This window comes from Callionymus lyra, chromosome 5, assembly GCF_982586985.1.
Source record: "Callionymus lyra chromosome 5, fCalLyr1.hap1.1, whole genome shotgun sequence".
NCBI lineage: Eukaryota > Metazoa > Chordata > Actinopteri > Syngnathiformes > Callionymidae > Callionymus > Callionymus lyra.
In genome coordinates, this window is record NC_141822.1 from 2,332,178 (window position 1) to 2,345,000 (window position 12,823).

The 12,823-nt window shown below is 40.3% G+C and overlaps 1 protein-coding gene across 2 annotated transcripts in view; it reads right to left on the bottom strand.

The window, feature by feature from the left end:
• Positions 1 to 777: 777 nt before the first annotated feature.
• pam (peptidylglycine alpha-amidating monooxygenase) overlaps positions 778 to 12,823 on the bottom strand; it is a 62,855-nt gene continuing 50,809 nt past the window's right edge. The window contains exons 19-27 of one of the 2 annotated variants that reach the window (XM_087790454.1): positions 11,948 to 12,020; positions 8,517 to 8,727; positions 5,645 to 5,842; positions 5,470 to 5,588; positions 5,306 to 5,402; positions 5,128 to 5,172; positions 4,249 to 4,482; positions 1,820 to 1,879; positions 778 to 1,255 (exon numbers count right to left, since the gene is read on the bottom strand). In XM_087790454.1, the coding sequence (XP_087646580.1) occupies positions 1,077 to 1,255; positions 1,820 to 1,879; positions 4,249 to 4,482; positions 5,128 to 5,172; positions 5,306 to 5,402; positions 5,470 to 5,588; positions 5,645 to 5,842; positions 8,517 to 8,727; positions 11,948 to 12,020 (1,216 nt within the window). In that variant the 3' untranslated portion in view covers positions 778 to 1,076. The remainder of the gene's footprint in view (positions 1,256 to 1,819; positions 1,880 to 4,248; positions 4,483 to 5,127; positions 5,173 to 5,305; positions 5,403 to 5,469; positions 5,589 to 5,644; positions 5,843 to 8,516; positions 8,728 to 11,947; positions 12,021 to 12,823) is intronic. The other variant, XM_087790455.1, reaches the window with a different exon arrangement.

Consider the following 12,823-nt stretch of genomic DNA (forward strand, 5'->3'; position numbering starts at 1 on the left):
TGAAATATGTCGGCGCGTCAGAGAATCAGCAGCTTTTCCTGCTTCGATTATATATAGTTTATAATGTGATTAAAGTTAAATTATCTGTGTTTCTGAATAAAATCTCTATGTTGTAAAGTGAATATTTTAGTCTTGAGTTCCTGATGATCAAATATTACAATGTATTTCATTCAAGATGTAGTTTAACTATATTCAAGCAGTATTTTAAATATATTCAAGAAATATTTTAAATATATTCAAGATGTATTTTAAATATATTCAAGATGTAATTTAAATATATTTAAGAAGTATTTCAAATATATTTAAGATATATTTAAATGTATTTTAAATTTATTTAAGAAATTCTTTAAATATATTTAAAAAGTATTTTAGATATATTCAAGAAATATTTAAAATATATATCTAAGCAGTATTTTAAATATATTCAAAATGTAATTTAAATATATTTAAAATGTAATTTAAATATATTCAAGATGTATTTTAAATATATTTAAGAAGTATTTTAAAATATATTTAAGAAGTATTTCAAATATATTTAAGATATATTTAAATGTATTTTAAATTTATTTAAGAAATTCTTTAAATATATTTAAGAAGTATTTTAGATATATTCAAGAAATATTTAAAATATATATCTAAGCAGTATTTTAAATATATTCAAAATGTAATTTAAATATATTTAAAATGTAATTTAAATATATTCAAGATGTATTTTAAATATATTTAAGAAGTATTTTAAAATATATTTAAGAAGTATTTCAAATATATTCAAATATATTCAAGATGTAATTTAAATATATTTAAGAAGTATTTCAAATATATTTAAGATATATTTAAATGTATTTTAAACATTAACAATTATTTTAAATATATTTAAGATGTCATTTAAATATATTTAAAAATGAATATTTGACCGACAGAAAACAACATCCTGTGAATGAAGATTGTCCCTCAAATGTTGCCGTAGATGAACAGATTTCAATGTAAATATTCAACGTCTGCTGATCTTATGTACAGAATATGTTGATACGTTGAACACGACGGTCACAAGATGGCGGCGGCGGCGGCGGCGAAGGCTACGGCGAGGTGCGCGGCGGCGGCAGAGCCGAGTACTCCTCGTTCTCCGACTCGCTGCTCTCGTCCTCGTGGCGCTCCTGGTCGCTGCCCTCGGTGCTCAGCTGGTCGAAGCCCTGGCGAGTGTAGCCTTTGTGTGCGGCGAAGAAGTTCCCCAGGTTCAGACTCCCCACCGCCTTACCTGCCGCAGAGACACACACCTGAGCAGCCTCTAGTGGCGGGACGAGGGACTGCAGCGCGAAGGACGCCGAGGACATCGTCGTAGTCAAGGGCGGAGTTCATCCCAGCTACCTCGAGTGAGAGGCAGGGGACACCCTGACCCAACAACAGGCACACAACAGGCGCACAACAGGCGCACAACAAGCGCACAACAGGCGCACAACAGGCGCACAACAGACGCACAACATGCGTACAACAGACGCACAACAGACGCACAACAAACAAACACGACTGTGGCTCAATACTGCCACCACATGGACGCGTCTTTTCAAGCACCATTGCAGTGCATTGTGGGTAATATCCAGCTCTGATGCGAGGGCGAGTTTAGAAGCTTTCGTGAGAGTATTATTAAAAATACTGTAAAACTAGATCAAAGGTCAATCAACTCTGGGAGGAAACCGGAGTAAACTACAAAAACACGGTGAAAACTTCTAAACTTGACACAAAGAGACAGTCGGTCACCTCGAGTCATGAATCCAACACATGAAAGTTAAACGTTTGAACGTTTCGTGGTTCGTGGACTGACCTCGGATCTTCCCCAGGATTCCTCCCACGGACGACGGGTCGGACTTGGACTCGTACGCGTCTGTGAACAGAAGACGACATCATCAGTGACATCATCAGTGACATCATCAATGACATCATCGATGACATCATCAGTGACATCATCAATGACATCATCAGTGACATCATCAATGACATCATCAGTGACATCATCGATGACATCATCAGTGACATCATCAGTGACATCATCAGTGACATCATCAGTGACATCATCAATGACATCATCAGTGACATCATCAATGACATCATCAGTGACATCATCAGTGACATCATCAATGACGACATCATCAGTGACATCATCAATGACATCATCAATGACATCATCAGTGACATCATCAGTGACATCATCGACGACATCATCAACGACATCATCAATGACATCATCGACGACATCATCAATGACATCATCAGTGACATCATCAATGACATCATCAGTGACATCATCAATGACATCATCGACGACATCATCAACGACATCATCAATGACATCATCGACGACATCATCAATGACATCATCAGTGACATCATCAGTGACATCATCAGTGACATCATCAATGACGACATCATCAGTGACATCATCAATGACATCATCAACGACATCATCAGTGACATCATCGACGACATCATCAACGACATCATCAATGACATCATCGACGACATCATCAATGACATCATCAGTGACATCATCAATGACATCATCAGTGACATCATCAATGACATCATCGACGACATCATCAACGACATCATCAATGACATCATCGACGACATCATCAATGACATCATCAGTGACATCATCAATGACATCATCAGTGACATCATCAATGACATCAGTGACATCATCAGTGACATCATCGACGACATCATCATCGATGACATCATCAGTGACATCATCAATGACATCAGTGACATCATCAGTGACATCATCGACGACATCATCAATGACATCATCAGTGACATCATCAGTGACATCATCAGTGACATCATCAACGACATCATCGACGACATCATCAGTGACATCATCAGTGACATCATCAACGACATCATCGACGACATCATCAGTGACATCATCAGTGACATCATCAACGACATCATCGACGACATCATCAGTGACATCATCAGTGACATCATCAATGACATCATCAGTGACATCATCAGTGACATCATCAACGACATCATCGACGACATCATCAGTGACATCATCAGTGACATCATCAGTGACATCATCAACGACATCATCAATGACATCATCAGTGACATCATCAATGACATCATCAGTGACATCATCAATGACATCATCGACGACATCATCAGTGACATCATCAGTGACATCATCAACGACATCATCAATGACATCATCAATGACATCATCAGTGACATCAGTGACATCATCAGTGACATCATCAACGACATCATCAATGACATCATCAATGACATCATCAGTGACATCAGTGACATCATCAGTGACATCATCGATCACATCATCAGTGACATCATCAATGACATCAGTGACATCATCAACGACATCATCAATGACATCATCAGTGACATCATCAATGACATCATCAGTGACATCATCAATGACATCAGTGACATCATCAGTGACATCATCGATCACATCATCAGTGACATCATCAATGACATCAGTGACATCATCAATGACATCAGTGACATCATCGACGACATCATCAGTGACATCATCGACGACATCATCAGTGACATCATCAATGACATCAGTGACATCATCGAAGACATCATCAATGACATCATCAGTGACATCATCGACGACATCATCAGTGACATCATCAATGACATCATCAGTGACATCATCAGTGACATCATCAATGACATCAGTGACATCATCAGTGACATCATCAATGACATCATCAGTGACATCATCAGTGACATCATCAATGACATCAGTGACATCATCAATGACATCAGTGACATCATCGACGACATCATCAGTGACATCATCAATGACATCAGTGACATCATCAATGACATCAGTGACATCATCGACGACATCATCAGTGACATCATCAGTGACATCATCAATGACATCAGTGACATCATCAATGACATCATCAATGACATCAGTGACATCATCAATGACATCAGTGACATCATCAACGACATCATCAATGACATCATCAATGACATCATCAATGACATCAGTGACATCATCAATGACATCAGTGACATCATCAACGACATCATCAATGACATCATCAATGACATCATCAGTGACATCATCAGTGACATCATCAGTGACATCATCAGTGACATCAGTGACATCATCAGTGACATCAGTGACATCATCAATGACATCATCAGTGACATCATCAATGACATCAGTGACATCATCACGGCGGGCGAAGACGCGTCACGTACTGTTCTTCCTCCAGCAGATGAACACGCCCACCGACACCACCAGCACCAGCGGCACCAGCAGCAGCGTGGTGATGACCACAGGAAGAGCTCCCTGACCCGCGTCCACCTGGACCGGCTTCGGCCCGGCCTGGGTGGAAGCCTCGGGCTGACGCAGCAGCAGCTGCTTCTCTTTGACGCTCACAGGTTTGGACGCGTTGGTTTGTTGCCTCAGTTTGGTTTTGATGATCGTCGCGACTGAAAGAGTTCATCACATGTTCAAACAAATACTTTTACTGCGAGTATTGAGAAGTAATATCTGAGCTCAGTGTTACTCATGATCGCTGCAACAAAACATTATGACCGTCTGCCAGGAGAGGGACTTTAACACAGGTACTGCCTCGCACAATAATACTACAGACCCGCGATTAAATACTTTAGACACTCGCAGGGACATACTTCAGAGACTGGAAGAGTAATACTACAGAGACTCGCGGATAATTACTTCAGAGACTCGCGGAGAAATACCACTGAGACTTGCGGGGTAATACTTTAGAGACTCGCATAAAATACTACAGAGACTCGCAGAGTAATACTTCAGAGACTCGTAAAAAAAATACACTCACCAAGTAATACTCTAGAGATTTGCGGAGAAATACTACAGAGATTCATGGAAAAATACTTCAGAGACTCGCCGAGTAATACTACAGATATTTGCGGCAAAAATACTACGGAGACTCACGGAGAAACACAGACTCTTGGAGTAATACTTCAGAGACTTTCGGAGAAAAACTTCAGAGATTTGCCGAGTAATACTTCAGGGAATCCATTTGTAAATGTGCTTCTGCCGTCAATGTGTCGTAGGAAGTATTGTTGTGTTTTACTGTGTGTGGATCCACGAACCTTCAAGAACTTCTATTCCAGCCTTTTTCACGGATCGATGTGATTCTGCAAAAACAGACAAAACCAGGTCATTAAGAATCTGAACTTTAAGTCTCTGACGACTTGGTCTGAAGGTTATTCATCTGTTGAAGAGGCTCAAAAGAAGACGTTTGGATCTATATTGTCCATCAAGACTCACTCTCTGAGCTGAACTTGAAGACACGTTTACTTCCCACGTCTCCCACGAACACGCTGCCGTCGCGGGTCGCCACGATGTCGTGAGGCATTTGGAACTCCTGCGGGAAACCAAGGGCTCAGAAACCACAGTCCACGTCATGGCGTCATCGTGGCGTCATGTCTGACCTTTGACTCGGGGCCGAAGGCGTCCACGATGTCTTCGCTGGAATAGTCGATGGCGAAACCCTGGAGAGGAGCCGACGCGCCGTAAGGAGCTTCGCCGTTGACGGCGTAGAGGACGCCGTCTGCACGAGAGGGAGCTTCAGTCGTCGCCGTGACGACGCCACGTCCTTGAACTCACCTCCACCGTAGCTGACGGCGTAAACTTCTCCTCCGAACTCCTTCTTCTTGATCTCCTTGACAAACTCTCCGGTCTCGGCGACGAAACACTGGATCCGTCCGTTTTCTCGGTCGGCCACGCACACCTGCTTCCTGTCGGGCAGGAAGGCCAGACTGTGGGGGACCCTGAAGGGGTCTCTGGGCCCCCTGAGCGTCGGACCTTCAACACAACAAGTATATATGTGTAGTATTGTCCAGTACTTGACTCTGGTGTTGTGATAGTGTAGTAACAAGTATTCATGTGTAGTATTGTCCAGTACTTGACTCTGGTGTTGTGATAGTGTAGTAACAAGTATATATGTATAGTATTGTCCAGTACTGGACTCTGGTGTTGTGATAGTGTAGTTACAAGTATATATGTGTAGTATTGTCCAGTACTTGACTCTGGTGTTGTGATAGTGTAGTAACAAGTATATATGTGTAGTATTGTCCAGTACTGGACTCTGGTGTTGTGATAGTGTAGTAACAAGTATATATATGTAGTATTGTCCAGTACTTGACTCTGGTGTTGTGATAGTGTAGTAACAAGTATATATGTGTAGTATTGTCCAGTACTTGACTCTGGTGTTGTGATAGTGTAGTAACAAGTATATATGTGTAGTATTGTCCAGTACTGGACTCTGGTGTTGTGATAGTGTAGTAACAAGTATAGATGTGTAGTATTGTCCAGTACTTGACTCTGGTGTTGTGATAGTGTAGTAACAAGTATATATGTGTAGTATTGTCCAGTACTTGACTCTGGTGTTGTGATAGTGTAGTAACAAGTATAGATGTGTAGTATTGTCCAGTACTTGACTCTGGTGTTGTGATAGTGTAGTAACAAGTATATATGTGTAGTATTGTCCAGTACTTGACTCTGGTGTTGTGATAGTGTAGTAACAAGTATACATGTGTAGTATTGTCCAGTACTTGACTCTGGTGTTGTGATAGTGTAGTAACAAGTATATATGTGTAGTATTGTCCAGTACTGGACTCTGGTGTTGTGATAGTGTAGTAACAAGTATAGATGTGTAGTATTGTCCAGTACTTGACTCTGGTGTTGTGATAGTGTAGTAACAAGTATATATGTGTAGTATTGTCCAGTACTTGACTCTGGTGTTGTGATAGTGTAGTAACAAGTATAGATGTGTAGTATTGTCCAGTACTTGACTCTGGTGTTGTGATAGTGTAGTAACAAGTATACATGTGTAGTATTGTCCAGTACTTGACTCTGGTGTTGTGATAGTGTAGTAACAAGTATATATGTGTAGTATTGTCCAGTACTGGACTCTGGTGTTGTGATAGTGTAGTAACAAGTATATATGTGTAGTATTGTCCAGTACTTGACTCTGGTGTTGTGATAGTGTAGTAACAAGTATATATGTGTAGTATTGTCCAGTACTTGACTCTGGTGTTGTGATAGTGTAGTAACAAGTATACATGTGTAGTATTGTCCAGTACTTGACTCTGGTGTTGTGATAGTGTAGTAACAAGTATATATGTGTAGTATTGTCCAGTACTGGACTCTGGTGTTGTGATAGTGTAGTAACAAGTATAGATGTGTAGTATTGTCCAGTACTTGACTCTGGTGTTGTGATAGTGTAGTAACAAGTATATATGTGTAGTATTGTCCAGTACTTGACTCTGGTGTTGTGATAGTGTAGTAACAAGTATAGATGTGTAGTATTGTCCAGTACTTGACTCTGGTGTTGTGATAGTGTAGTAACAAGTATATATGTGTAGTATTGTCCAGTACTTGACTCTGGTGTTGTGATAGTGTAGTAACAAGTATACATGTGTAGTATTGTCCAGTACTTGACTCTGGTGTTGTGATAGTGTAGTAACAAGTATATATGTGTAGTATTGTCCAGTACTGGACTCTGGTGTTGTGATAGTGTAGTAACAAGTATAGATGTGTAGTATTGTCCAGTACTTGACTCTGGTGTTGTGATAGTGTAGTAACAAGTATATATGTGTAGTATTGTCCAGTACTTGACTCTGGTGTTGTGATAGTGTAGTAACAAGTATAGATGTGTAGTATTGTCCAGTACTTGACTCTGGTGTTGTGATAGTGTAGTAACAAGTATACATGTGTAGTATTGTCCAGTACTTGACTCTGGTGTTGTGATAGTGTAGTAACAAGTATATATGTGTAGTATTGTCCAGTACTGGACTCTGGTGTTGTGATAGTGTAGTAACAAGTATATATGTGTAGTATTGTCCAGTACTTGACTCTGGTGTTGTGATAGTGTAGTAACAAGTATATATGTGTAGTATTGTCCAGTACTTGACTCTGGTGTTGTAGTATTTACAGACCACATGACTCTTGACGAAGTCGTAACTACTTTCATTTGTTTTCAAACCAAAATATGTCCAAACATCAGCTTTAAAAGCTGCTGGACTCACTGTATCCTCCTGTCCTCAGTCATGACTTACTTACTTACTGCTACTACTTTAACTTGAGGGTTTGTTACGAGGGTGGATGTAAATGTAGATAACGATCCATAGAATATTATTTTTTAAATATATCTTTTATTGTGCTGTAGGTGATTGATGTGGCCAGCAGGGGGCGAGGTGGCGCCGTTTCCTGGACACTATTGTCTGAACAGGAAACACCAAACTTGTCATTCCTCTTGTTCCTCACAGGTTTACAGTTCTTAGAAATGTCCTTGAATCCAAGGGATAGAATGTTTGATTCAAGTACGTCTCGCTGGAAAGTATGCGTTTGTTTTTTTAAACTTTCTCCGTCGGTGAATCTAAGATGGCGCCCCCTAAGGGTCAGGCGGGAATAGTTCATCCGTATAATTACAGTGAACAATGTTTATTCCATTTCAACCTGCAGCTGTGAGACTCACCTGCGCCCCACTCGGCCAGGTACCTGCCCTCGGACGAGTACTTGACGACCCTGGCGTTGCAGTACCCGTCGGACACGAACACGTCGCCCGTCTCCGGGTCCACGGCCACGTCGGTGGGTTTGCAGAAGTGGTTGCGGTCCGAGCCGGGCGTGAAGGCCTCGCCCAGCGTCAGCAGGATCCGGTCCCGGCCGTCGCTGCTGACCTTCAGCACCTGCACAAGGTCAAGGGTCAAGGGTCAGGAGCTGGAGGCAGAACCGAGTCACCGAGATGAACGACCGTCTGGACTCTGGAACTTTACCCGGCAACACGTTTGTATTCTTTTAGCCAACGGTTCGGTTTTTAAAAGTTTATATGAAGTTAAAACTTCAAATGTTTCATGAAGCTGTAGTTAGACTTTTCTAACACTAGGGGAGCCAGAAACAAATGTTAACGGACTCATTTCTGAGTGTTTTTTTATTAAAGTGACCTCACAACAAAGCTAAGTTAAAAAGTGGGCGTGGCACAAACAGCATTCACTGAATGTAAAATATAATCACGATTTAAAAATAAAGAGATTAAACTTAACGTTAAATTGACCTTCAGGTCACCACGTGGTCACATGACCTGCGTGACTGATGTTTGTTTACAAGTGTAGTTGAAGGAACTAAATAAACTTTTGCTTTATCTTAACAATTAAATACTTGAATTAGTTCTTGTATCAGAGAAGAAATGCAGGAGAACGAGGACATTATGTGTGAATATTAAACTGCGACACACATTGATATGAAACTCAGACGATCACATCTTCATCTTCATCATCTTCATCATCTTCATCATCATCATCTTTATCATCATCATCATCATCTTCATAAACTTCATCATCATCATAATCTTTATCATCATCATCATCTTCATCATCTTTATCATCTTCATCTTCATCATCATCATCATCTTTATCATCATCATCATCTTCATCATCATCATAATCTTCATAAACTTCATCATCATCATAATCTTTATCATCATCATCATCATCATAAACTTCATCATCAGCATCATCTTCATCATCATCCTCTTCATCATCATCTTCATCATCTTCATCATCATCATCTTCATCATCTTTATCATCATCATCATCTTCATCTTCATAAACTTCATCATCATCATAATCTTTATCATCATCATCATCATCTTCATAAACTTCATCATCATCATAATCTTTATCATCATCATCATCTTCATCATCTTCATCATCTTCATAAACTTCATCATCATCATAATCTTTATCATCATCATCATCATCATAAACTTCATCATCATCATAATCTTTATCATCATCATCATCATCATAAACTTCATCATCAGCATCATCTTCATCATCATCCTCTTCATCATCATCTTCATCATCATCATCTTCATCATCTTTATCATCATCATCATCTTCATCTTCATAAACTTCATCATCATCATAATCTTTATCATCATCATCATCATCTTCATAAACTTCATCATCATCATAATCTTTATCATCATCATCATCTTCATCATCTTCATCATCTTCATAAACTTCATCATCATCATAATCTTTATCATCATCATCATCTTCATAAACTTCATCATCAGCATCATCTTCATCATCATCCTCGTCATCATCATCTTCATCATCTTCATCATCATCATCTTCATAAACTTCATCATCAGCATCATCATCTTCATCATCATCATCCTCTTCATCGTCATCCTCGTCATCATCATCTTCATCATCCTCGTCATCATCATCTTCATCTTCATCATCTTCATCATCATCATCTTCATCATCATCTTCATCTTCATCATCTTCATCATCATCATCTTCATCATCATCATCCTTGTCATCATCATCATCATCATCATCCTTGTCATCATCATCTTCATCATCATCATCTTCATCATCTTCATCATCATCCTTGTCATCATCATCTTCATCATCATCATCATCATCCTCGTCATCATCATCTTCATCATCTTCATCATCATCCTCGTCATCATCATCTTCATCATCATCATCCTTGTCATCATCATCCTCGTCATCATCATCTTCATCATCCTCGTCATCATCATCTTCATCCTCTTCATCATCATCCTCGTCATCATCATCTTCATCATCATCATCTTCATAAACTTCATCATCATCATCCTCTTCATCTTCATCTTCATCATCATCTTGCTTGTCATCATCATCTTCATCTTCATCATCATCATCATCATCCTTGTCATCATCATCTTCATCATCATCATCATCCTTGTCATCATCATCCTTGTCATCATCCTCGTCATCATCATCTTCATCTTCATCATCCTCGTCATCATCATCTTCATCTTCATCCTCGTCATCATCATCTTCATCTTCATCATCTTCATCATCATCCTCGTCATCATCATCTTCATCTTCATCCTCGTCATCATCATCTTCATCATCATCCTCGTCATCATCATCTTCATCTTCATCATCCTCGTCATCGTCATCTTCATCATCCTCGTCATCATCATCTTCATCTTCATCCTCGTCATCATCATCTTCATCATCATCCTCGTCATCATCATCTTCATCTTCATCATCCTCGTCATCATCATCGTCATCATCATCATCATCGTCATCATCATCATCTTCATCAATACTCTTTAAGTCACTGATTTACACTTTTATTCTTGTTAAACTTATGTTGAGACGTTTCAAATAATCCTCTGATCGTCTGTCAATAAAGTATATTCTCGTTAATAACTGTATATAAAATATAACATTTACACGGAGCTCGTCTGCACTATTTAAATGTAAGTATGTTCACGTCAGACATTTAAATGAACGAATATAAACAGTTAATCCACTTTATATTCATGTTTTCATTAGTTTGATCTGATCGTGAGAGAAAAATCACGACTTCATTTAAATATGATTTAAATATTAAATTACAACAACAACAACTGAGCGTAAACCTGATGTTGATGAAAAAGTGTTGAATCATCGCAGGACGAACACAAACTGCTGTAAACTTTGTTGATAAAGAAAATAGAAAAGTTATGAATATTTCCGTACTTTTCTCCGCATCGATATTTAAACACAAACACATTATTTTACAGTGATTTCTGTCAATCATTGGCTTCAAACCTTCAACCTTGTATCGTTTAAGTTTGAACGAGAGACGATCATGAATGAATAAAGATCATCAAATGTTATCGTTTATATCCTTTTGATTATAAAGATAAATAGATTGTGACTCCGTCATGTACGATGCAGTTTTACCACCAACGATTCATTTATACACTAACTTCATTAGAAAATACTTTATTAGGAGATTTAAGTACTTTGGAACGACTTTAATTAAGATGTAAATATGAAGCATATTTATGCAGCTCCATCCCACCAGACTTGACCTCTGGTGACCCCTGACCTGACCTCTGAACCTGGGACTCACCTGGTGAAGAGCCACGTCTGTCACCCAGTAGTTGTTCTCGGCGTCGGTGGTGATTCCGTGAGGCAAGAAGAACCTGCGAGAGTCAGAGTGAGAGTCGAACTACACACTCTTGAAGCATCAGTGTGTGACGGTGACACTCATGATTGACAGCCGACACACTCACGATTGACAGCCGACGCACACACGATTGACAGCCGACGCACACACGATTGACAGCCGACGCACACACGATTGACAGACGACGCACTCACGATTGACATCCGACGCACACACGATTGACAGCCGACGCACTCACGATTGACAGCCGACGCACTCACGATTGACAGCCGACGCACTCACGATTGACAGCCGACGCACTCACGATTGACAGCCGACGCACTCACGATTGACAGCCGACGCACTCACGATTGACATCCGACGCACACACGATTGACAGCCGACGCACTCACGATTGACAGCCGACGCACACACGATTGACAGCCGACGCACTCACGATTGACAGCCGACGCACTCACGATTGACAGCCGACGCACTCACGATTGACAGCCGACGCACTCACGATTGACATCCGACGCACTCACGATTGACATCCGACGCACACACGATTGACAGCCGACGCACTCACGATTGACATCCGACGCACTCACGATTGACATCCGACGCACACACGATTGACAGCCGACGCACTCACGATTGACATCCGACGCACACACGATTGACAGCCGACGCACTCACGATTGACAGCCGACGCACTCACGATTGACAGCCGACGCACTCACGATTGACATCCGACGCACTCACGATTGACATCCGACGCACACACGATTGACAGCCGACGCACTCACGATTGACAGCCGACGCACTCACGATTGACAT